This window comes from Salminus brasiliensis, chromosome 22 (genome assembly GCF_030463535.1).
Source record: "Salminus brasiliensis chromosome 22, fSalBra1.hap2, whole genome shotgun sequence".
Lineage (NCBI taxonomy): Eukaryota > Metazoa > Chordata > Actinopteri > Characiformes > Bryconidae > Salminus > Salminus brasiliensis.
Genome location: NC_132899.1, coordinates 13,606,991 through 13,631,681, shown reverse-complemented (window position 1 = coordinate 13,631,681; position 24,691 = coordinate 13,606,991). Strand labels below are relative to the sequence as shown.

The 24,691-nt window shown below is 40.2% G+C and overlaps 1 protein-coding gene across 1 annotated transcript in view; it reads right to left on the bottom strand.

Moving 5' to 3' along the window:
• Nucleotides 1-8,070: 8,070 nt before the first annotated feature.
• Nucleotides 8,071-24,691, bottom strand: part of cdh12b (cadherin 12b) — a 154,822-nt gene continuing 138,201 nt past the window's right edge. The window contains exons 9-12 of the mRNA XM_072667018.1: nucleotides 21,952-22,073; nucleotides 15,346-15,463; nucleotides 13,314-13,565; nucleotides 8,071-9,473 (exon numbers count right to left, since the gene is read on the bottom strand). Of these exons, the coding sequence (XP_072523119.1) occupies nucleotides 8,941-9,473; nucleotides 13,314-13,565; nucleotides 15,346-15,463; nucleotides 21,952-22,073 (1,025 nt within the window). The 3' untranslated portion in view covers nucleotides 8,071-8,940. The remainder of the gene's footprint in view (nucleotides 9,474-13,313; nucleotides 13,566-15,345; nucleotides 15,464-21,951; nucleotides 22,074-24,691) is intronic.

Genomic DNA, 24,691 nt, shown 5'->3' with positions numbered 1-24,691 from the left:
CGCAAACTCTTCACCATCTTCTCCTCTCTTCTCAACCCTCCTACTCCCCCCTCCCACTACCCTGTCTGCAGAAGATTTTGTCTCCTTCTTTGCAGAAAAGGTTGACGAGATCCGCCGATCTTTTCCCCCTGCCTCTACCCCCCCTCTCTGGGCACTGCCCTCCTCCTCCTTCTTCTCTGACCTGCTTCTCTCCTCTTTCCACAGATGACCTCCTACATCTTCTCAACTCCAATAATCCTACCACCTGTCCACTAGACCCTGTTCCATCCCCTCTGTTCCAAACAATCGCTCCAAACCTCTTTCCCTTCATCTCCTCTATCATAAACAGCTCTTTGTTGTCAGGTCAGGTACCATCGGCCTTCAAGTCTGCCAGAGTCGTGCCCATCCTAAAGAAACCAACTCTGGACAGCTTGGACATCGGCAACTACAGACCTATCTCTCTTCTCTCTTTCCTCTCAAAGATTCTCGAACATCCTGTTTACAACCAACTGTCTCTCTTTCTCACTCTGAACAATCTTCAGGACCCTAACCAGTCTGGCTTCAAAGCTGCACACTACTGAAACAGCTCTCATTGCAGTTACAGAGAAGCTTCATGCAGCTAAAGATGCCAGACTGTCCTCGGTTCTGATCCTTCTTGACCTCTCCGCAGCTTTTGACACAGTGGACCACAAGATCCTCCTGTCTATCCTTGCCGGTCTTGGAATTACCGGCTCTGCATGGCGATGGTTTGCATCATACCTGCAGGGACGCTCATACCAGGTTTCTGCCCGCATCTCAGCATGCCTCGCCGACGTCTCTTCTTGGATGGCGGCTCACCACCTCAAACTCAACCCCAGCAAGACGGAGCTGCTGTACATCCCGGGAACTGCTGGACCAAAAAACGATCTTGCCATCACTTTTGAGAACTCACTGGTCACTCCTTCTACAGAAGCTCGAAGCCTTGGTGTAGTGATGGATGATCAGTTATCGTTCTCAAGTCATGTTGCAAACGTAACTCGGTCCTGCAGATTCCTTCTGTACACCATCCGGAGAATTCGACCCTTCCTCTCTAGAGAGGCCACCTAGGTGCTCGTTCAGTCTCTCGTCACTTCCAGACTTGACTACTGCAACTCTCTTCTGGCTGGTCTCCCTCTGCGCACCATCAGGCCCTTGCAAGTCATCCAGAATGCAGCGGCATGGGTCGTCTTCAATGTCCCAAAATTCAGCCATGTCACTCCACTGCTGCGTTCTCTCCACTGGCTTCCTGTAGCTGCCCGGATCAGATTTAAAACATTTAAAAAGGTGCTGGCCTACAAAGCCAAGAACGGACCAGCCCCTCCATACCTGATGGCAATGGTCAAAAGCAGATCCGCACCAAGAACCCTTCGAGCTTCAAGTACGGCTCGGCTCTACCCGCCATCCCTCAAAATCCACGGAAAACAAGTGTCCAGGCTCTTTTCTGTCATGGCACCAAAGTGGTGGAACGAGCTGCCCCTGGGTGTCCGAACTGCCGAGTCGCTCGCTGTCTTCCAACGCAAACTGAAGACCCACCTCTTCAGAGAGTACTTGGGCGAATAGAGTACTATGGTCGCCTTATTGTATTGTGTTTAGCAATGTCTAAGCTTAGAGGTATCTTTTGAATTATTAGTCTATTCTAACTAGCTAAGGCTTTTCTTGAGTAAATAGCAAAGCACTTTGTAAGTCACTCGGGATAAGAGCGTCTGCTAAATGCTGTAAATGTAAATGCCTATTTTAAACTCCAGATTTCACAAAGAAACTTTTCCAGTAAAAACAAACAAGTGTGCAGACAAAACTTAAACATGAGCACACCAGCAACACAGCAGCTCCTATACAACTGCCCATATCTAGTTTCCAACATGAGCAGCAATCTAGAGCAAATTTAGGAGACTAAAGTAGTCCCTATTCAAAAGCTAATCCACCAGCACAAAGACTATGGTTGCAATCTTCCAACCATGGACACCTGCTTGCCTCCTGCTTTTAAAGGGTAGGCTCCTCCCCCAATTATGCAATCCAGGACTCTCATTGGTCAGTGGTGTTCCTGTCCTTCATGTGGCTAAGCAGTTACACCTGTGGAGAAAGAGCCTGAGGAAGAGAGATACATGACAAAACTAAAACAACACCCACATCCTGGAGAACATGGAATCCTAGGCCTGAACAAGTCTATTGGAATATATAGGCTGTGCCCGAAACGGAAGGCAGCTGCCTCATAGGTCAATACCTTAGAAGGCAGTATTGGAATGAAGGTACCCATAACTGAATCATGTTATTGGCACTTTGAAGGCAAAAGTATATCATGATGTTGCCAGGATACCGCCAACTACTGTGCACTGATAACGTAACCTCATTACACATAAAATACTACAATTTGGCCCTGACCCAGAGGATTAAGGGATACATAGGGCAGCAAAGGATACTTCTACGCTGCCTTCACAAATCGGCAAGATGAAGATACCTTAGCAGGCAGAATTTATACAAACATTCAATTTGGACATGACTCTGTACCTTCCTGCCTTTGAATACTGCCTGAACAATCAGCATTTACTGCATTTCAGGCACAGCTGTTGCATAATGCATTGCATTATAATCATGACATACAATTAGCTTTATGAAGTGCCGAAACTTAATTTTAATTAGTCAGTCAGTGGCCCAGTTGTCTATTGTCAGTGAAAGGAAGTTGTCATGTTTGTCAGTCAGTCACTCAGCTGCAGTTCTGTTTTGGGGAGTGGGGAGGCGGAGTTAAGCACTGATAAGCACTCCTCCAGGCCAGAGAAAGCTGCAGCCTGGACAATATTTTAGAACAGCTTCTTCCAGTAAAGAGAAACAGAGTGCTTTAGTTGGACTGACAAGAAAGTCCCTTTCAGGTGGAATATTGGAGTGGCGAACAACTGAGGTTTTAGTTCTAGTGCCTGTATGACTTTCATTCATGTGTCATCAAACCTCTGCAGTTTCCCTGCGCTGGCACTGGAGTGTGTGCTATTCCGTCTGTTTTTGGTATCACAGAGGGTGTCACAGAACCTCCCCAGGCCAATGTCACTTCCTTCCCTCTGTCTGTGCATTTAACTGGTTACCCATAAAAACATTTTTGCAGCAGAAGGAAAACACATTCCTAACTTTCAATGTCAATGTAATGTCATTGGAAGTATTTCTATTGGTCCATTTATCATCATATTTATATATTTATATTGATATGAATGTTTACACTGAATGCCAGATTGAAATTATGTTTAAATATATATATATATATATATTTTATTTTTTTTTATTTTTTTAAACATAATTTCAATCTGGCATTCAGTATATATACATTAGTTGTACATGGCAAAAAATCTGGCTGCATTTTATTTATCTCTATACCGGTAAGCCTGACCTACATAATGTTTGTTTTTGTTCGTAAATGAGCTGGAGAGCGTCCACATATTTATATCACCAGTACCTGTGCAATAAAAACAAAATATTCATGTCAGTATCTGACAGGTGTTTACATTATTGACCTTAAAATGCAGTTAAGGAGAGTAGATTACTTACACAGATAGTGTTAACATGTTTTCTTGGACTAAGCAGATGGATAGAATCTGAGCAGTTAGCCTCATTTACCCAAGGAGGAGAAGTCTGCTACTGAGTGGAATAGTGACAAGGGCATGACCTCTTCAGAAGATGTCACTGATGGTCAAATATATGAATAGTAAGTGATTCATTAAGATACATGGAGTGGATAAAAAATAATACCCTCATTTAGACATTTGGCGAGCTACAGTGGGAGAGCTATAGAAAACATAATGGCACTGTTTTTAGGATGGTGGTGTGAATTACGATGGAATGATTGACACTTTAACAGTAGTAGCAATGCAGAGAAAGCGAGGAATGGTTTAATCATAGTTTAAGTATATTCATTAACACATGAGAATGCAATTTGTAGATTTCTTTCGTCCAGTCTGTATGCAGATGGTTTCAGTGTAATCAAGTAAAGTGGATTTTAATTCTTCAAAAAGTTAACTGATTGAGATTGTTCTCGAAAACAGCCACTAAGTCTCTGATGCATCTTTTCTGACTGTCTGTGTTAGAATAGCTGATTATGTCTACTTAAAAATTTACAGGATGACTTACAGGAGAAGTTAAAAACCTTAAGTAAGAGTCAGTGTAAAAATATTTTATTCCAAATCAAATTTGAAGCATTTCTATCAATCCATTCATCATGAAATGTAATAAAACTGTGAAAAACAAGATTTTTTCATGACAATATATGTATTACTTTTTTAGTCAACCTCTTATTTGCAGCTAAATCACTTTAAGAAATCTTTTCTGAGGAGATGCGATGAATCTAAGAGGAAGAATTAAAAAGCATGAAGAGAAATGAGTGGAAGTGAGGTGTGTGTGTGTGTGTGTGTGGGGGGGGGGGGTGATGGTTCTGATAAATCAGCAAATTTGATCTGAAACAGAATAATTGGCAGTAGATTTACCGTAGACATGGTGAAATGAAAAATTCTTCTGTATTTTAATTCTTAGATTCCACAGAATGAACGCGCACACACACACACACACACACACACACACACACACACACACACACACACTTCATCATTCACTAGAAACGAGTGATAGGCTGGCAGCATGACCCAGATACACAAGGACCCAAATCCCCTAGAGTATGGGAGAGAAAGTGGGAGAGAGCAGAGACGAGGTGTGTGAGTGAATACTGGAGATAGACTGTAGAGGACAGAGAGCAAAAATGAACAGCTCAAGACACTGAGAAATCTGCTGGGAGGGAGAGGAAATAAGTGTGAAAGGGAGAAAGTAAAAGATAGGGAGACTGTTGTAAGGGTTGGCCTCCAACAATTAGTCTGTGGTTTCTCAGAAGCCACTAAACATCATTTGGACATCAGAAGGACGTTGGATTCTGACATTTATTTTTAGCTGAAAGTGGAAATTGTTATACTGACATTGAATTTTATATGAAAATCTAAGTCACATTTCCTTCAAAAAACAATGGTGGGTTGACATTAAGCCAAAATATTACCCTAGACAGATGCTGAATGGTTACTTAACACCATGACTAAAAAACAATATCATATTAACTTCTAACAACGTTAGAATTTAGCATTGCGTGGATGTTAAAATGATGAGGTTTGTTTTTTTTTTTTGGTTGTCATGACTTACAACTAATTGTCAGTATGTCATGTGACATTTGTAAAATGTTGGATTTCGGTTACTACAACCTACAAAATATCAGCACTAGCGGTCATCACTATTCTATGTCAAATTGATGTTGGCATTAGACATTTTCCTGACATTGAATTTTGGTCACCTGACATCATAACCTACATTTAAGCAGATAACAATGTCTGTCAATGTTGGTGGCTAGCAGGGTTGTGCCTTTCCATAGCTTTGTATTAAAAGTACAAAAATGCTCTCTTAACCCTGAATTTATACTATTATTATACCTTATTATTACTTTACTTTACTTTATTTTACCTTATTATTACTTTATCCCATAGTGCTCACATTCACACTACACAAGGTCCTGCTGTGTTTTTGGGAATGATTCTTTGTAATAAATGAAATACTAAATTAAAATGCTGAATGTTCTGCTTTCTTATCTGAAACTTTTTTCCCCCAACTCAGTCATTGATACGATATACGCTTGTTTTATTAGCATCCTAAAATGTGTGTTTTGAGTCATCAGACAGTGCTTGCTGTGGAATAATGACTGCCAAAGCTTAAGCTTTTCGGCACGCTGTCGTTCCCACAGAGAGGACCATTAAACACATTAGTAATGACAGCCTCATTTCCACATTAATAAAATGCCTTAGATTATGCCTGGAGATCCAAACTAATTACAAACCAACAGGTCAAGAGGTTCGGGTTTTGGGACACATTTGGTCAGTGAATTTAACAGATATAAGGTACATTCTTAAAAATGGGGTTTTATGACTTCTTTATTGAAGGTAACTGTTGTATATGAAACTATGACAAGTCACAGAACTATTTTAATCTTTAAAGGCCCCAAAAAGCTTGTTTTGTTTATTTTCTTGGTTTTGAAAATAATGTTCCACTCACTTTGCACTTAATACATGTCCATATATGGAAACTAAGCTTCAAAAAATAGTTTGGAATTACCTGTATGGCTGTGAGAAGACAGGGATTCAGAGGTTCAACCCTTCCCATGCGCCACTGGGTTGCTCTAATGACCACCACCTGAAGCCAGTTGGTACATGTGCTATAGATGGCCTATAGAAGGGCTATGTTTGGTTCACAAGGAGGGGAGAAGCAGAGGTGAACACAGTGACTGAGAGCCTTGGCAGAACTTATTTCACTGCTCAGTACTGCCCCTAGAGCCCTGTTGGGCATGTGCATTTAAGTTATTTAGGTGTTGGTCATGGGTCCACTTAGCTATTCTTCAAGCCTGCGTCTATGTGTTTCGTTGTGTCAGTGTTGTGCAGAATGCTAGGTCACCATTGCAGTGCCCCTTTTCCAAAGGGATGTGCCACAACTGTTTATGTGAGGCCATGACTACCAACACATTTACACATATCCACCTACTGCAGTTAAGCCCACCTAGTCATGTTGACGGTGGACATGTAAGCAGAACAGAGTCATTTGCATTAGACACAGTGCCCAAACCAACCTGTTTCAGTCTAAAAGGATGAACAGAAGTTGGAACTTGGTTAAGTAAAAGGGGTTTATTACTTTTTTGGTAGATAAACCTACACAACAGAACTTTCCGATTTTGCTATGATGGTCAATTATATTATTATTTCTATAATTGAAACCTGTTGTACCTTTTTAGTACTATTTAGATCCCTTTCAGTCAACAGTATACATTTAGATCACCCTGATCATAGTCTTTATTTCAGTCTTTCACTGCTTCTCGATCCAGTCATAAAGCACAAGACTGGATTCATAGCAGAATATCCTGCTCTGGCACCTCTCTGTGTTATGTGATACGCTAGAACTGGTGTGTGAAGCACATTTGAAAAATGAGCACTACAGAGAACCAGCATTCTTTGCTACAGCCGTGGGATTACAGTGAACCCATACAAGCTCTCAGTCTCTCAAGCCACACCAACATCAAACAATATATTTGAAAATTGCAGGCAACCCTATTTTCACTGAGCCCTTTCTGCTATAACCCAAGCCTCAGATTAGCAAAACAGGGGTTGAAATACCATGCGGAATCACAAAAGGCTTTAAGAGCAGGATATGGCTAGACTAAAACCTTGATCTTAAACCTTAAGCATCCCATTCAGACATGCTTGGTAGCATGATCTTATGTGTACATTGCTGAGTACAATGAAGAGGGTTCATATATATCTCCTATACATTGTGATTGGATCACCAAACCCAACTGGATACAATCAGAGATGCATGTGGCTACCAAACATTTGTGTCAAAAGAACCTCCTCATCACAGTAAAGATGAAAGCAGCTGATGTCCTTAGCCTCTTTCTTTATCTCCTCACTCATTTCTTTTGTTAGTTAGATAGTAACAAGGGAGGTTCATGGGATCTCATCAGACAACAAATGCAGCACGAGATTGACATAGTAAGTGTGATCGTGCTTTCCCCCCAGTTACAAAATCTAATAAGTGGAAATGCATTCAAGAACCATGGAAAGACAGCTTCACATCTTGCTGTCCAATCGGAATCAGATCAGGTCTCCAGACTCACGTTCAATGGAATCCTTTTGTAGAAAACTGAAATTTTTTTACCAACTGCAAATGTATGTTGGTAAAAAGGGGTTCTTCATCAGTTCTTTAATAAAGGCAATGGTTCTACGTAGACCCATCACAAAAGTAAATCTGAATTCTAATAATGGTAAATAGCTTGAAAAGATACTCTCTATACAAGAAAAAAATATATAGGACCTTTAAAAACAGGTTCTATATAGCATCAAATAGGGTTCTACTACTGTGATGAGTAAAAGAATCCATTTTAAGCACTATAGAGAAGCCTTTTTGGAGGCATGTAGAAATGGCTCTCTCTGTGAACTAGTTTAACCTGAAGGTATAGGAGGTTCATGAAATTTTAATTTCACTTAATGAAGTATGCAGAGTTTTTCTTCCAAGCTGTGTTTATTTAAGAAAACTGTGTGTATTACATGACTCAACTGTAGTAGCTCATGTTTAGCCCTAAACTGATTTTTTTACAAGATGTTTTTTTTTTACAGTCTTTACAGTTTCCTCACTACACGTCAATGTCCATGTCTAAGTGAGGAGTGAATAATTACAAAAATCCCCAAGTGTCTTTAAAAAATAAAAAAATCCATTTACTTTTTAGACTGAGATAAATAGATAAATACATCAACAAATCCTAAAAACTGGGCCGGCTAGCCTCACAAATAAATAAATAGAATCATAAATAACATTCAAAATATCTTTGGCCAAACTTGGGCCATGTGTAGATTTCCCCCACACACCCTTGATGAAGCTGGTCATCCTCCACCACCACTTACAAGCCTCCTCAGCATGGGAGCATTGAACTGTCTAACTCGGGGGGGTGGGGTGGGGGGGGGGGGGAGGTCTAGGATGGGGGTTTGAGAGTAAAAAGCAGAGCTAAACAAAACAAAATAATAACAAAACAATTCCATTGAGGCACTTTTTAAGGATGTCTAAGAAAATGCTTGCATTTTGTCCCTCCATTCTTTTCCGAGTTTTGTCTTTCCTCAAGCATTTGAACATAAAGCATAATAAATATGACAAAAAAGAAATCACTTATGGACATAACTAAACGTTTTTTTTCTTTTGTTTCTTGTCATCAAACCTCTAAATTCCTTGATCTCGAACAAGGAATGGAGGCAACCAGAAGTACATCAAATCAATTTAAGACTAACAAAACCTCATAAATAGCCAAAAAGAACAATAAAAAAAATCTGCTAAGAAAGTGAAGTAAATAAATAAACATCTTCTAAGTTCACATTTGCTTTCAAGCTTGCAATGCAGAAAACATCAATGTTTGTTTTCGGCGGTGGTGGTGCTAGCTGTGGATGTGATATCAGTCTGGCTTTCAGAGCGCTCTCCAAATATCCCTGCGAGGGTTTTGAAGCGAGGTCCCCACTCGTTTAGGTAATCGTAATCCTCTTCTGTTTCACCGTTCAGGGATTCTATGGAGCTCAGGCTCTCTGCCACTGAACCCTCGCCTTCGTAAGCGTAGGTGGCCAGAGAGTCGTAGGGTGGGGCAGAGGTATCTCCATCGTGTTCTTGTAGCCTCTCAGTGATGAAGTTCTGGATGTCTGCGCTGTCCTGCGAAGCGACGGCAGGCCGAGGAACAGAGCCGGCCTCTGGTTTAACGTCGCGTCTGAAGAGGTTTTCTTTAATGGCTTTGGGGTTCCGGAGAGTGCCCATGTCAAAGGCATGCGTGTCCTCCTCCCCACCACCTTCATCATCGTAGTGGATAACATTGTCTCGGATGTCCTCTTTAGATGTCATCAGTGTCTCCTTTTTCTTCTGCCTCCTCACTCCTACGTAGAGCACCACGATCACTGCAAGGAGACAGAAGCATAAAAAGAAGCACTTGTACACCAAAGCCCAGCTAGATGGAGGACTGAACGTTTCTGAAGAAAGACCATAATCAATGACTGCAAAGGAAAAATTGACAAAAATACTGAAATAGTCCCACTGAAATCAAGGAAAGAGCCTTGCTCTATTCTTCAGTGTTTTCAATCATTTCCAAAACAGTTCCAAGTTGTTTCCAACATTTATTGGCAGATTGGCAGCAGCTGCAATCACGAGGAGCCTGCTCAAGATGTGGACTCTTCAGCCATCATGTATGACTGCATAAGAGCTGCACAGCTCCCGTTCTCTTTCTGCATTTCTGACAAAAATTCTTCTGACCCACCAGGGAGGACACAGTGCCCTGTGGCTACAGTCTAGTAAATATAGATGAGTATTTTCATTAAGGTTGTGTAGGCTAGGCGCCACTCATTGCATGGGCAGCAGCAGGCTTTCTCCAACATGAGGGAGAGCGGGAGAAGCTAGAGAGACTCCAGGGGTAGCAGTGCAGCGTGTCTATTTGGGATGAAGGGAAATGTTTATAATTACGTAAGTCGAGACTGGTGGGGTATTACACTTAGAGGGAACACATGAGACGAAAAGAAGGCTGCTGGAGAAAAAAAAATAAAGAAATAACCAGGTTGCTGCCTTTCCTCGGATAAGAGACGATGGCTGCGAAGCAAGAGTGCCCCCATGTGACAGACGTCTACTTTACACCACTGGCTTGCATCAAGCACTTTGTGTGTGGGTATCTAGGCATGTTTGGCAGGAGGGTATTCTTCCTCAGAGTGTGTGTGGCCCATGGTGGGTAGGCATGCAATTGATGATGCGTTTTCTTTGGTCAGACTGAGCTTTGACTGTGTCTGTCATGGCTGCTGGAACTAGGTCAGTCTGACAAATAGAGTGCCTATAATGGATGAGTTCCTCTCTCTCTTTCTCTCTCTCGCTCTCACTCGTATTCCTGCATATCCATGTGTGCATGAAGCTGCTGATTCTGACTGGCACCTTTCACAAGGTCACGGTGTTACAGAGAGAACCTAATGCACCAGTTTCTTTCTGGTGGGCATGCGGGCAGTGGGGGAAGCCAGTCTTTAAGGATATTTGATGCTAGCCTCTCAGGTACAGACCTGTCAGACTTGTAGAAGCACAGAGTGAGAGAGATTTGCATGCTCTGATGTACACTTTTCTGTTTAAGGTAAAATGTACTGGATAGGTGGTGGAACATGATTTAAAATGACTGGTTAATATGAATTTCCTCTGCCCACTGGAGCATATCAGAAAAATCAGAAGGCATTTTAGAGGAAAGTGATTCAATCTGGACTGTGTTTTATTGATAAGGTTATTTGTGGTCAATGTGACCGCGGACATCATGGTAGAATAGTTTATTTTGATTTTGGGTCAACTTTCCTTTGACATCATGTCATCTTGTGCAATAAAAATGTTGTACTTGAGGGCAACTGACAGTCAAACAGTTTCATTCCCCAAACTTAATACATCTCTATTATACCTTGAGCGCACTGAGGGTACTGTGGGAGGCTTAAACTTGGTTCAGTTGGGCGTCTGTCCCTTTTTCTGTGTGAGCCACTTTGCTTTGTTCTCCTTTCAAAGTGTGCAGACAGCTATTACAGCCCTTAAGGCTCCAAGATAAAACACAGAGACGACTGAGGGAATGGGTTTACCGTTTGATGAGGACAGTGGTAAGGTCATGCTAGATGAAAGCTCACTTTTTAAAAGACGTTACTGGAGGAAAAACAAAAGTAAATAAAAGTGTTGAGCTCATCAACCCTTGAAAAGCATCACATTGTAGACTGCTGATTCTCCTTCAACACTTGTAGGATAGTGAAGAACTGCAGGGTAAACCAAAACAATGGGTGTCTGTTGAACACCTACAGGTACCTACAGGTACTATGGCTACATTTCAACAGTGTACCAGATCATGTTTTAGCTCAGTGTTAAATTAGGATCTACCTTAATAATGCAAAAATCCTTTGTAGTGTGCAAAATGTTCTTCTTTGGCTTGATTTTATGTTCTTTTTAATTCCCAAACTTCCAAAACAATATTATATTTCCAAATATCATGAAAATTTACCTACATTTTCTACTTATTTATTTCAATAAAACAGCAAGTTCATTAGGACTAGCTGGTGTGTCATAATGACCAATGGTCAGCATTATAGACTACTTCTTAATTAAGTCAGTATTTCTGCAGAAAAGTAAAAAGCACACAAATGGCCCCGTTTACACCTGGTCACTTCATGTGACTAGTATCCTGGTAAGATTTTAGCCACATGAATTTACACTTGGCAGCCAAATGCGTCTTTGGTTAGACTGAAAAAACAATTAGCTTGTTATGCAGCAATTATTATTGGTGTTTTAGTTGTACTAGAGGGGATGTTGGCTGTACTGGGAGGGTTTTTGGACGTATAATGTAAATATATGGACAGACAGATATCGTTTACACTCCTATAACGTAGCTCAGATGTGTCTCAGACCTCCTGAAGTGGTAAGAGAAATCGGATTTGTATCTGTTTTAAATGCATCTTGGGTTCGTTTACGACTGAATTGTTATGTGGCTTGGGCTTGTCGATGTATAATCCTGATACTCAATATGCATTAAGTGACCAGGTGTAAACAAGGTCTAAGTTCACTTACCCCAAATAAAATTAAGTGGCAAATTAAGACATGTTTGGTGTCTGAAGTTATTTAACCAACTTCCAATGACAATTCAGAGTCATCTAGAAGGGAACTTGTTTCTTGTTCTGGGTCAGTTAGGGACAGATGAGTGCTCAGCTCATCTTTTTGAGTAAGACCTAGCTTAATGACAACTATCCCACACAAATTGTAAGGAGGCAATAAAAGCTTATTTCTTCATTCTTTATGCTAAGCTCACTGCAGAGAGCCAGAGTTGAGGTTTTGCCTCTTTGACCTTGATGGTTAAGTTGTAAAGCAGGGTAATTCCGTCCATGACCACGCAGTAAAGAGACTTAAGGAGTCGTGGTCATTAATATATGAACTTGACCAGGAAAGAAAAGGCAAGAAAATGCTGTCCCCCTCCATGCAAATCAAGCATGGCTGATATCCCAGCACTTAATTAAACAAGGTTGGGATAATCCAGAGGTCTCTTAATTTTGATCCACTCAGTCTGGAGTCTGTGAAGCCAAGAACGTCAGAAGCTGCTTCCTTCAACTTTGCATTGAGCCAAGTTAGATGAAAAGAGTTTTAAAATACTGGCATTTTCAAAATGCCAGCATGTTCTTTTGACTGTTTTTGTTTTTACTCATTTGTGTTTAGATCCTTACATGTGATGTCCAAATCTGTGGTAGCAGCAGCTCAATGGCTAGATAAGTAGGCTTGGGATTGTAAGGTCGCTGGTTCAGTCCCCTGGACTTGCCTAATGGAAGGAAATAGCCTAATGGAAGGAACGGTGCTTTCTCACCCCTTAACCATTCACAACTGAGGTGCCCTTGAGCAAGGAACCTAAGCTCCCCTGGCTGGATGTGGGCTCTTACTGCTCATATTTAGATGTGTATGTTTACTACCACTAATGAGTATTATATTAAATTGCTATGGCTATAAATGATAATTGTAATCTGCACACTACTGACTGGTTTTGGTAATGATCTAAATGGATATCTGTACCTGTAGACACTGTAGCCTAATGGATTCATGACTTACAGCAAACAACAAATAAGATGTCAAAAATATATGAGATGGGAAATGCATGTCTTGTTGACATACATACAAGACCAATGTGACAATCTTTTAAGTCTTCTTAGTGTGTAAAATAGTTTAGTAGACAGCTTTTCTTTCCTCTGGTGTAATGCACTCACCTAGCAGTATGACAATGCAGACCAGTATGGCGATAAGTGCTCCAGTGCTGAGGCCAACAGGGAGGAAGATGGCCTCTGCATTACAGGTCAGGAGGGCCCCGTCAGCATTGCAGGCACACACACGGATGGTTAGGGTACTGGTGCTGTTTTTTACTGGTAAACCACTGTCCTCAATCAACACTGGAAGGTGGTATATCTCCTGTGTGCGGCGGCGAAAACCACTGCGCAGTGTCACTACACCTGCAGTGTTGTCTGGATGAAAAAAAAAAAACTGTTTTAGTACTCAAAGCATAGAACACTGGTTTCAACCTAAACTTTGACTTTTTCCAGCTGTTAGTCATGGTTAGATTTGCTGTATGCTTAGCACTAAATAATTCACATATACTGATACTGATTTGCATACTGTGTCTATAGTTTTGGTGAAACAGTGCTTTACTGACTTTATGACCATTATAGTTGGTTAGTGGCAGCTTTACAATCCTTACAAGTAAATTCTCATCATATTCTACCAACATACTCCTTCATAAATACTGGTGTTTAACTTATAAACATCAGTGTTTTATCTGTTCCATTTTCAAGTTCCAGTAAATCCAGGTTCAGGTTAATCCAACAGATTTTATCAGCCAAACGATATGTCAGTCAGGATCTATTTTTAGCACTGAGACTGCAGCAATCCCAAAAAGTTATGTTCTATAAGGGCAGGTACTGAAAGAGCATAGGTGTGCCCTGTCTAAAATGATGGCCAAGACCCCTTACTTCCAACCGTGACCTGATATTTAAGCCTTAGAAATTGTTCTTTGTGGTTCGATGTGGTGTCATACTTTGTGAAAGAGCCTCACAGCATTATTAACTCTAAACTCTACTTCATCAACACTTGAGGGAATAGACACTTGTAAATTTTATGAGGGCTAATGCCCTTTCACTGACACCAGAACTCCAACATCAGAGATAGTGAATTATTGAAGTGGCCTTGGTTTTGCTAGGGTTTAGAGAGGTATAACAGATGACTGTCAAAAGATTAACAATGCGAGGCCGCTTTTACAGGACTGCAGCCTAAAATGACGGGTCTGTGCCCTGTAACTATGTCGTCTGGCCTGTCAACACTTTTTCCTGTTCAATGCCCTCTTCTTAAAAAAAAAAACTGTGAGTCACAGGTAGACGTTTTCTTCTCTTCTTCTGTCTTCATGTTCACTGAAGCAGCTATAGGTCTGTCACTATGTTGTAGACCTTGTCTACACATATAAAGACATGTTCAAAAAAATATACACCAACAGTGCTTCTGAAAATTATTCCATACACACAAGGCCACAAAAATGCTTTTCTGCTGTTTTCTCCCTAGTCTTGCCTTGTCATTTGTGTTTTACCTTTGTGTTATTTGTTACCTTGACATTCCCAATGTGTGTGTAGTCTTGTCTTTTGTAGAAGTAGCCCTTTTGTTTCCTCTGTCTGGTCTTGAGGCTTTCTTAACGTCTGTTCCTATCATTTTTCTCAGTCTCCAGGTTTGTTTCCTTGTTCTCTGTAGTTTCCATTTTGTCTTGTGTTTACTGTGCTTTGCGAACAAAATACTTTGCTTACATCCCACTTCAACACCTTCTATTTGTGTAACAGCACCCTGGAGAGTGCTTTCCAAAAGCTCAGTTTTCAGCAACCTAAACCACTACTTTCATGAGGTTGAGAGGCCAAGTTTACAAAAATATCTATGAATGTGTGGACCAGGTCTTGAATATACGTTTCCAGGCCTGTGTATGTGGCTGGCAGGTAAGGGCTATTTAAATGACTGAGTGTTATACATTTGTATTGTTCAGCAGTCCTAACCAAAGCCTTGAGCCAGCCTCCCGTTTTTTTTCAGAAGGGATAAATACAGCAGATTGCACAGGGAACTACTGTTGTCAGGCGATTCAGGTTTACACACTGAAAATCGCCGGATTTTCTAGAGCTAGAGCAGACTGCACCTAAATTGCCCTTTGATTACACAATTTATTAGGGCAATGTAGATCTCTAAAACACACGCACCATATAGAGAGATACTCACTGCCAAAATCTTTGATGGTGAAGTTCTTGCTCTTCATCCCATCCTGTGGTGACTTGAAGGAGAACTTCTGTCCTGTCATTGGAAGATCCTGGTCTTTCGCACTGATGATCTGAATCACCTGAGGATGCATCACGATTTACTTACATTGGGTTTTACCTAGAATGGCAGAAAGCCATTTAATTTCATAAATTCATTTGGCATCTTTTACTGTGGTGGAGAGGCCAAAGACTAAACCATTAGGACAAAACAAGGGATATACAACTAAATGCTAACATTCATTAATGAAAAAAGGCATTGATCTTTGTGCCACTAATGCTTAAGTACTTTTGCATGCTATAACTAATTAATTTTAATTTGTTTATTACGTTTTAAGATAATTACCAATTCTACATTTCAGTTAGTAAAACATGTTGATAACATTGTGCAAACATTTCTGAAGGATACTAAAAATAAGTGATATATTTCACTTGAAAAATAATAAATACATACATGCATAGTATTCAGAGAGTGTCTTTAAGACTTTTGAACCTTTTATATAGAGAGAGTTTATTATTAATTATATGGGGGTTGATTATGTGATATACTAGGTAAGGTTCACTTGGACAGTGACACGTTTTGTAATATTGCTTCTGTAGAGCAACTCAATTGATTTGAAAGATGTAACTGTGTAAAAGTGCTGATTTTAGTTTTAATTCAAGCACAAAATATTGCATTTACTGTTTAGAAATAACAGCCATTTTTGCATAGTCCCTCTATTCCATAGCTGAAAAATAACTGGGCCAACTAAATGTATGAAAAAATAAGAAATATACTTGAATGCAAATCTTTTGCAGTCAATGACTGCCTGAAGTCTGGAACTAATGGACATCACAAAATGCTGAATTTCCTCCCTAGAGATGCTTTGTAAGGCCTTTACAGCAGCTGCCTTTCATTTCTGCTTGTTTGTGGGTCATTCTGCCTTCAATGTCTTCAGTAAGTCGAAAGCATGCTGTGTTGGGTTGAGGTCAGATGACTGATTCAGCCATTGAAGAACATTTTCCTTTCATTAAGAAGCTCTTGGGTTGCTTTTATAGTATGTCTTGGGTCAATATCCAGTTGTAATGTGGAGTCGTCATCATATCAGTTTGCCCTTCCATTCCTTTCGAATTTCCTTTTATGTTTATGCTTATATATTTTGCTGCACTTTACTTTAATCTCCTTCTTGTTTAATTACACTTTTGTCATTTTGTATAACTCTTTTTTATGACAAATTCACAACTGTGTTTCTTTTTTCAGCTTTCTTGCAAAAGCCTTTTAAAGGTGCATTTTTAGGAATGTACAAACGCTTTATATATATTTTTATTTTTTCTGTTTTTTTTGTCACGGATGTGGAGCTTAGAAAGAGAGGTGGACATAAATGCAGGTACCATTTACTAGAAATAACAAAACAAAAATAAAACAAACCAAAAACCAAAGAAACAAACAAGCTAAGCTAAGCTAAGAAAGAAAAGACTAAACGAAACAGGCCAAGCAAACAAACCATGAACCACCATAAACACAAATGCACCAAGACCAGACAAAAAACACTGAAACAAAGGGTCTACATATACACAGACCAACATCTGAGAAACACCTCAGACTAACAGGCAGGACTACAAAGGAGGCACAGGTGGGAACACTAATGACAAGGCAGGACTAAGACGGAGACAAGGAACAGACACAAATAGAGCCATATGCTGAGGAGCACATGGGGGAAACCAAAACAAACTGTGTATTAAAAGTACTATACACATAAACTGGACATGCTTTGCCTTGCCTTCAAGTTAATATTGGATTGATCTATACAAAAATGTATTTCCAGAACTGGGCAGGCTTTTTAGTTTTCTAGCAGACTCTAGAAAGGCCTCTAACCAGGCCTTTCTCCTCTCTACTGTTAGCACTACTTGCTTGGTATTTACTATGTATTTACATTCACAAAGTTGCTTCTTGATTAAATACTTTCTAGATAATACTCTTACCACTTTAAGAACATTCTTAAATCTTTTTCACCAGCAAAAATACTTTTTTAGTCAATTATGATATTTTTGTCTTTTGTCATGTTTTCTGAATGTACTAAAACACTCCTAACATTGCTGCTAATTCTCTGATAGGTTCTTACATTATTTCAGCCTAATGACCTAATAACCTTTTTCATCTACATCAACACCTCTTTGAACCTCATATTGAGAGTTTCCATAAAGCGCTGCTAATGTAAATTCAACTCTCAGAATCAACTCCAGATTTTTACTTTTCCTAAATCTATTATAAAATGACGAGGGAACAGGCCACACTTGGCCATGAAACTGCTCATCAATCAATTGCCCAATTACAAGTGGTTTCTCTAAATTCAACACAAAATGGGACTTTTAATGACGACTGCAGTCTCAGAATTATTCAACCTTCTTCTTCATTTAGAAGGGTTTGACTGGAAACCTGCAGCGTGTGGAGGGCAAAATGGATTTAATCAAGGATTAGACAATCCTAGGAGAAAATGTCATGGTTGGCTTGGTTTCAGAAGAATATTGGTGAACTGAAGTGCATTACCCATAGGGAACAGACTAAGATTTCTCAGGAACGGTAACAGAAGGTCATGGCAGCAAAAGGGTGCTCTACTAAACCAAACTACTAAGTACTAAAGACGCTTATCATGAATAGGTTGAATAATTGTGAACTGCAGTAGTCATTAAAAGTATCAGGGTTGTTGGCAGTGTGTGTTTAGTATGTGTTTTGTTCATCTCTTTATGTTTCTGAATGTTTTCAGATGTTTCTGAACACAGAACACACACACACACTGCTCCCTGGCGCCCTGTCTGCGATCATGATCCGCCCCATGCTGTAGTAACACACATCTCAGCTCTTCTACCCTGCAGAGCGTGCTGGATCCAGCCCTGTCCCACCCTGCTGTTAGCATCACCTGCCGCAGGGCTGCTGTGAGCACTACAGGTGCATGTAAAACAAGACGATTAGCGCTGCGCTAATGCACTTATCCACACGTGACCATCAAATCATGCACATCCATCAGCGCATGCTGCTCTCTAACGCATACTCCATCATCTCAGCGCTCTATATAATTGTGTCAGAAATCCAGAAATCTAAACAACAAACAGCTACAGCTAATCCCTCTTTAAAACATGTCAGATGCTTAGAAACCCAAACACAGAACCGCCACAGATAATCCTTTATTCAAACAGCGCAGTGAGAGAATCCTGAGGAGAAAATAAAGAGTTGGACTTAAATCATGTGCTTTCTGCCTAGGCTGATACAAGTGTGTGTGTAAACACACACACACATTCTCTCAAACAATCTATTTGCTTACATTACTAAACTCTTACCAGTAATGAGATCTTGGTGTATTTCATTCATTTAATCAGTGTGAATCAGAAAGTATGATGCATTTCCCTTCCATTCAGAGACCTATTTGCCCCTTTCCTGATTTTCTCTGTTGTTACACACAAATGCTTTCAGACATTATATGATAAAAAGGTTTGTGGACACCTCTGTTAATGTTTTTCATTCAAAATCAACAGTGCTATTAGTAGGGATAAGATAGAATATGCAGAATGTTCAAATAGTCATGAAAGTTTTAAAAAACAAATGGTAAATAAGGCTATTAGATTATATACAAAGTAGATTTTCTAACATTAACAAGTTTTTGAGGTGGTGAGGCGGCTCACCACCTCAAACTCAACCCCAGCAAGACGGAGCTGCTGTACATCCCGGGAACTGCTGGACTTAAAAAAGATCTTGCCATCACCTTTGAGAACTCACTGGTCACTCCTTCTACAGAAGCTCGAAGCCTTGGTGTAGTCATGGATGATCAGTTGTCGTTCTCAAGTTATGTTGCAAACGTAACTCGATCCTGCAGATTCCTCCTGTACACCATCCGGAGAATTCGACCCTTCCTCTCTAGAGAGGCTGCCCAGGTGCTCGTTCAGTCTCTCATCACTTCCAGACTTGACTATTGCAACTCTCTTCTGGCTGGTCTCCCTCTGCGCACCATCAGGCCCCTGCAACTCATCCAAAATGCAGCGGCACGGGTCGTCTTCAATGTCCCTAAATTCAGCCATGTTACTCCACTGCTGCGTTCTCTTCACTGGCTTCCTGTAGCTGCGGCCTGCATCAGATTCAGAACCCTGACGCTGGCCTACAAAGCCAAGAACGGACCAGCCCCTCCGTACTTGATGGCAATGGTCAAAAGCCGATCCGCACCAAGAGCCCTTCGAGCTTCAAGTATGGCTCGGCTCGACCCGCCATCCCTCAAAATCCGCGGAAGACAAGCGTCCAGGCTTTTTTTTTGTCCTGCACCAAAGTGCTTGGAGGTATCTTTTGTATTATTAGTCTATTCTAACTAGCTAAGGCTTTTCTTGGGTAAATAGCAAAGCACTTTGTAAGTCGCTCTGGATAAGAGCGTCTGCTAAATGCCGTAAATGTAAATGTAAATGTAAAGTGCTGGATAAGAGCGTCTGCTAAATGCTGTAAATGTAAATGTAATGTAAATGTATAGTTGCTATATTCTAATATTTTAATAATTCTCTGAAAAATCTGATTTCAAATTTGACTTTAGTGTCCATCCCTGATTATCACTGAGTTTGCCTCCTTTTGCTGCCTCTACTCCTTGGGTAAGGCGTTCCACTAGATTTTGGAACCTTGCGGTAATGATTTGATTGCTTTCAGCCACGATAGCCCTGGTGAGGTCTGGTACTGATGTCTGACAATTAGTTCTGGATCACAAAAGCCCTCCAACTCATGAAAACTCAGGAAAAGTCCTGGATGGAGCATGATCACTCCAGAAAACGCAGTTCTTTTGCTCTAAAGCCTAGCTCCTCCAAAAAGTAATTTTCTATTGGTTGCTTTTGATGAGAAATGTGTGTGAGATATAAATGTGTGTGTCTGTAAGGGTACAACATAATTCAGCTAATTCACTGATAAGAAAAGGGGTGTCCTCAGACTTTTGAACATATTGGGGCAGTTTCCCTGACAAGGATTAAGAGTAGTCCTGGATTACACATCATTTTGAATGGAAATGTTCCATATAAAGAATAAAATAGTCTACAGCCAATCTTAATTCCTGTCCGGGAAACCAGCCCATAATGTTTTAAGATAAGAGAACCCTTGTCAAACACAAAACATGCTAAAACTGTTTCATTTTTTTTAAAGAGCATCCAGAGTTATTCAACTAGAGCACCCCTAGTTCCTCAAACAACAACTTAACCAAATTTATTTAATGACAAGATCCAGTTAACTGACTATTGAACCCAATAGAGAAGCTGTGGCAGGACATCAAAAAAAAAAAAACAGCGGATGTTTGAAAACCCAACCAGAATATCTGACTTATTGGAGTCGAATGTGAATGGTATCATTTTGTAATGTGAAGTATTTCTAACTCAAACGCAGTATCAGAGAGGTTCTTCAAGCTCATCGATTGGTGTTGTGTAGGTAGTCTGTAAATATTTTTTATATTATTGGATAATATAATAATAGGAAATCTTTAAGTAGGTTTAAAGACATTTTAGATTAGGGTTTCTGATGGAGGATTTGTATAAAAAAAGAAGTCATGGTGGAAGATTCTAAACATTTCCCACATTTCCTGACCTTGAAACACGCTGGATTGGAAAGTCAGACTCACAGCTGTCAACACAGAATGAATGTAAACTAAATGGAAACTCATTCTGTAATTAAGTATCTACTAGTACAACAACAGCAATCCCTCTCAGCTTTTGCCAGCACTGAAATGACTTTCGCAGCAGTAACAGATGTCTGCTGGACTGCTCTAGTTTGTGGCATTACAAAATCACTAATTACACTTTTCTCCAGGTATATTGGTTTCAGGTAATGTATTAGAGAAGCAGAAGCAAACGATTCATTGCTTCTAAATGGCTGTAATGAAAAGTGCTTAGTTTAAATGTGTAGTTTCCTTTAGCTTATCTGTTGATAAAGCAGGGGCAGACAAGAGTGCACAAATGGACAGGAGTTGTAAGATGAGGCCTTTACCTTTATCACTCACAACCCTTGTACTTCTTCTTGAACTCTACAACAGTTTACAACTCACACACACATGCGGCCTCAGCTGCACTGCCATTTTAATGAGTGTGCTGGTGTGTGGAGTGTTATACATCATCTTAAATGGCTCATTAGTCCAGAATTGGATTCTGACATGCAAACATGCATTTCTCTCCCTCTGGCTCACTTTCTTTCTCTCTCTCTCTCTCTCTCTCTCTCTCTGTCTCTCTCTCTCTCTCTCTTTCTCTCTCTTCTTCTATTTCTATCTCTCTGTCTCTCTTTTTCTTTCTCTCTCTTTCTTGCTTGCTGTTACTCTCTCTCTTTTCTTCTATTTCTATCTCTGTCTTTTTTTCTTTTTCTCTCTTTCTTGCTTGCTGTTACTCTCTCTCTCTCTCTCTCTCTCGCGCTCTCTCTCTCTCTCTCTCTCTCTTCTATTTCTATCTCTCTGTCTCTCTTTTTCTTTCTCTGTCTTTCTTGCTTGCTGCCATTCTCTCTCTCTCTCTCTCTCTCTCTCTCTCTCTCTCTCTCTCTCTCTCTCAGACAGTGATTATGAGTAAGTGAATGACTCATGCACTGATACACACTCACCTGTCCCACTTTGGCACTTTCACAAACAAAGGTCTCGTACGGTATAGCGAGTTCTGGTGGAAACTCGTTAACGTCCAGGACATGAACTGTGACGGACACTCTGCTGGTCAGCACTGGATTATCTACGGAGCGAGGAAAAGTACACAGTTTAGCTTTATACACAGTTCACATTACACAGTTCAGGCTTAACTGTTGCAGATTGTATTCCTAATCCGATTCATTATTCCATGGAGATCGTTATTGTAGCTCTTCTTTCTGTATGTTAGAGCATCGTTTTCTAAAAAGGCATGTTTAGATTTGAACATACACAATCATTTACTTACTAAAACTGCCCTTATTGGCTTACACTGACAGGAGCTTTCATGACATCCCATTCTAAATCCATTGAACCCTTCCCCCGCCTCGGCTCTAACAGCAGGTTTGGAGCATTGGCTTCCTCAATGCACTATGCCATGAGCTCTGCACTCTGCGACACCGTTCTGTAACTTTACCCTCTTGCCGCTTAGTGGCTGAGTAACTATGGTTCCTAAACGCTTCCACTTTTCATTAATAACACTCACAGTTGATGGTAGAATATCTAAGAGGAAAGAAATTTCACAAACTGACTAGTTGCAATGGTGGCATCCTTTTACAGTATTATGCTGAAATTCTGTGGGCTCTGCATTCAGGCAGACTGCATGGCTAGGTGCTCGATTTTATACACCAGTTGCAACAGAACTGAACGAAACACCTGAATTCAATGATTATGAGGTGTGCCCCAATACTTCTGTTCATATGGTGTGTCTGAGATACAGGGATAAGACCCTAAGGATAATGCTCTGTAAATCTCTGATGGTTTGGTGACCATAGTAAGAGTCATTATGTAATCCAGATGCAATATGAATTCATTTAAATAAGAATTTAGTCCGTTAGAGCCAGAAAAACAAAGCAGCCCATTACGTAGATTAGGCTGATGCTACACTCTGCAGTGCGGTAGATCTACAGACTTGGGGTTGGGTGCAAGAAAGTGGAAGTCACTGACAGTGTAATACTGGCACCATGTGGCCATTTTGAGAAAAATCCATGTCATTCATCTCATTGGGTATCTCTCTTCGTGGAAAGACGTCTAAAGCCTTGTTCAACATAAATCTTACAGAAGAATCAGGTTAGGATAAGAGGGATTAGATTCAGTGTCAGAAATTCATGAAACACATTTATTCCACATTTCTAGAGTGTCTTTCATTCGATTATCAGAGTGTACACACACTTTGATATGCTCAATGTAATAAATCTAAGTACCTGCACAGAATATATCCTGCAGAGTTCAAACCTGACTGTAAATAAAGAATTGTGTAGCACCTACACACACTAATTTTGACTCTTTGGCATTAATATTTATGATTGCTTCAACTAAACTCAAAGGATAAGATGTTTGAGTGACAGCACTATTAACCCTTTACACATCCAGGCTTATTATATCATGAGGTTTAGTATGTAGAAGTAGGAGTGAGGAATTGAAAATTATACCCAATAGCAGCTCTTGGCCATTTAAGTGGTTAGGCTGGCTGGGGTGATGTCTGGAATTGACCTTTCTGGACATGATGTGTCTTCTCAAGTCTAAATTATTATTATTATTATTATTATTATTATTATTATTATTATTATTATTTATTTATTTATATTTTTATGAAATAACAGTAATAAGACTTGAATTTGATTATCTTTTGGTTCCTTTAAAATGGAGAGGAAATGCGTCCCAGGTGGTAGCATGGCAGCTGAGGTTAAATCTTGCCAGAGAGGCAATACGAGTGTCTTGTGATTACAAGAGTGTGGATTTTTATTACTTATCGCACCGATGCTGTATCAGTTCTCACTGTGTGCAGTGCAGGGGGCATCAGTGAGGAATGAACTTTTAAGGATTTAATGTGTGATATAAGCTGGTGTGGGTAAAGAACGAGCTTAGAGAAGGAAAGATATCTACCCCCCCCCCCCTTCCCCCACCCCCCTGTGGTCCCAAGACCTTTGAGTGACCTTGATGGAGAAAAGCAATCTTCCTGCCATGATAGAGGTGTGTTTGTGAGCATGTGTGTGTGGTTATGTACTTTAGAGGTTGTGCTGTCATAACCTAATCTTAAAGTCACCTCAGTGTAGAATATAGGTGATGATACAACAAAAATATCACAGTACATGACTTTTTACAGAGTACAAAATATATACTTATTTTTTCAGTTAGTATGTTAGTATGGACAAAAGCCACTAGCAAAACAGTAGCATCATATTTAAAAAAGAAAAGCTATAAACAATATTGTGTGTCCAAAAGTTTCCAGACACCCCTCCAAACTATTGGCATTCAGTCTGTGTGCGCAAAGCTCCATTAAAAAGCACTGAAGACAGAATGGGACATTCTGAAGCCTAACATCACTGTGCCTAATGCCAACCTTCGTCTAGAGGACTATAAAGCCCCCAGAAATGAGATGTGGAATAGTGGAACCGCACTCACTAGAGTGATGGCGCTCCATCCCGTTCCTCTGGATTCAGTGAACATATAGTGCATATTCTGTCACTAATAATGCTGTAGCTGAATGCAATCTATCTTCACAGCAATGTTCCACCATCTAGCATAAAGCCCTCCCGGAAGAGCAGCCAAGGGAGAGGCAGATATACCCTATAAATATCTTTGGTTTCAGAATGACACATGCATTTGCTCAGTGTTACAGAGCTCCTTCAGTTCTTTATTTATTTATTTATTTAATTATTATTA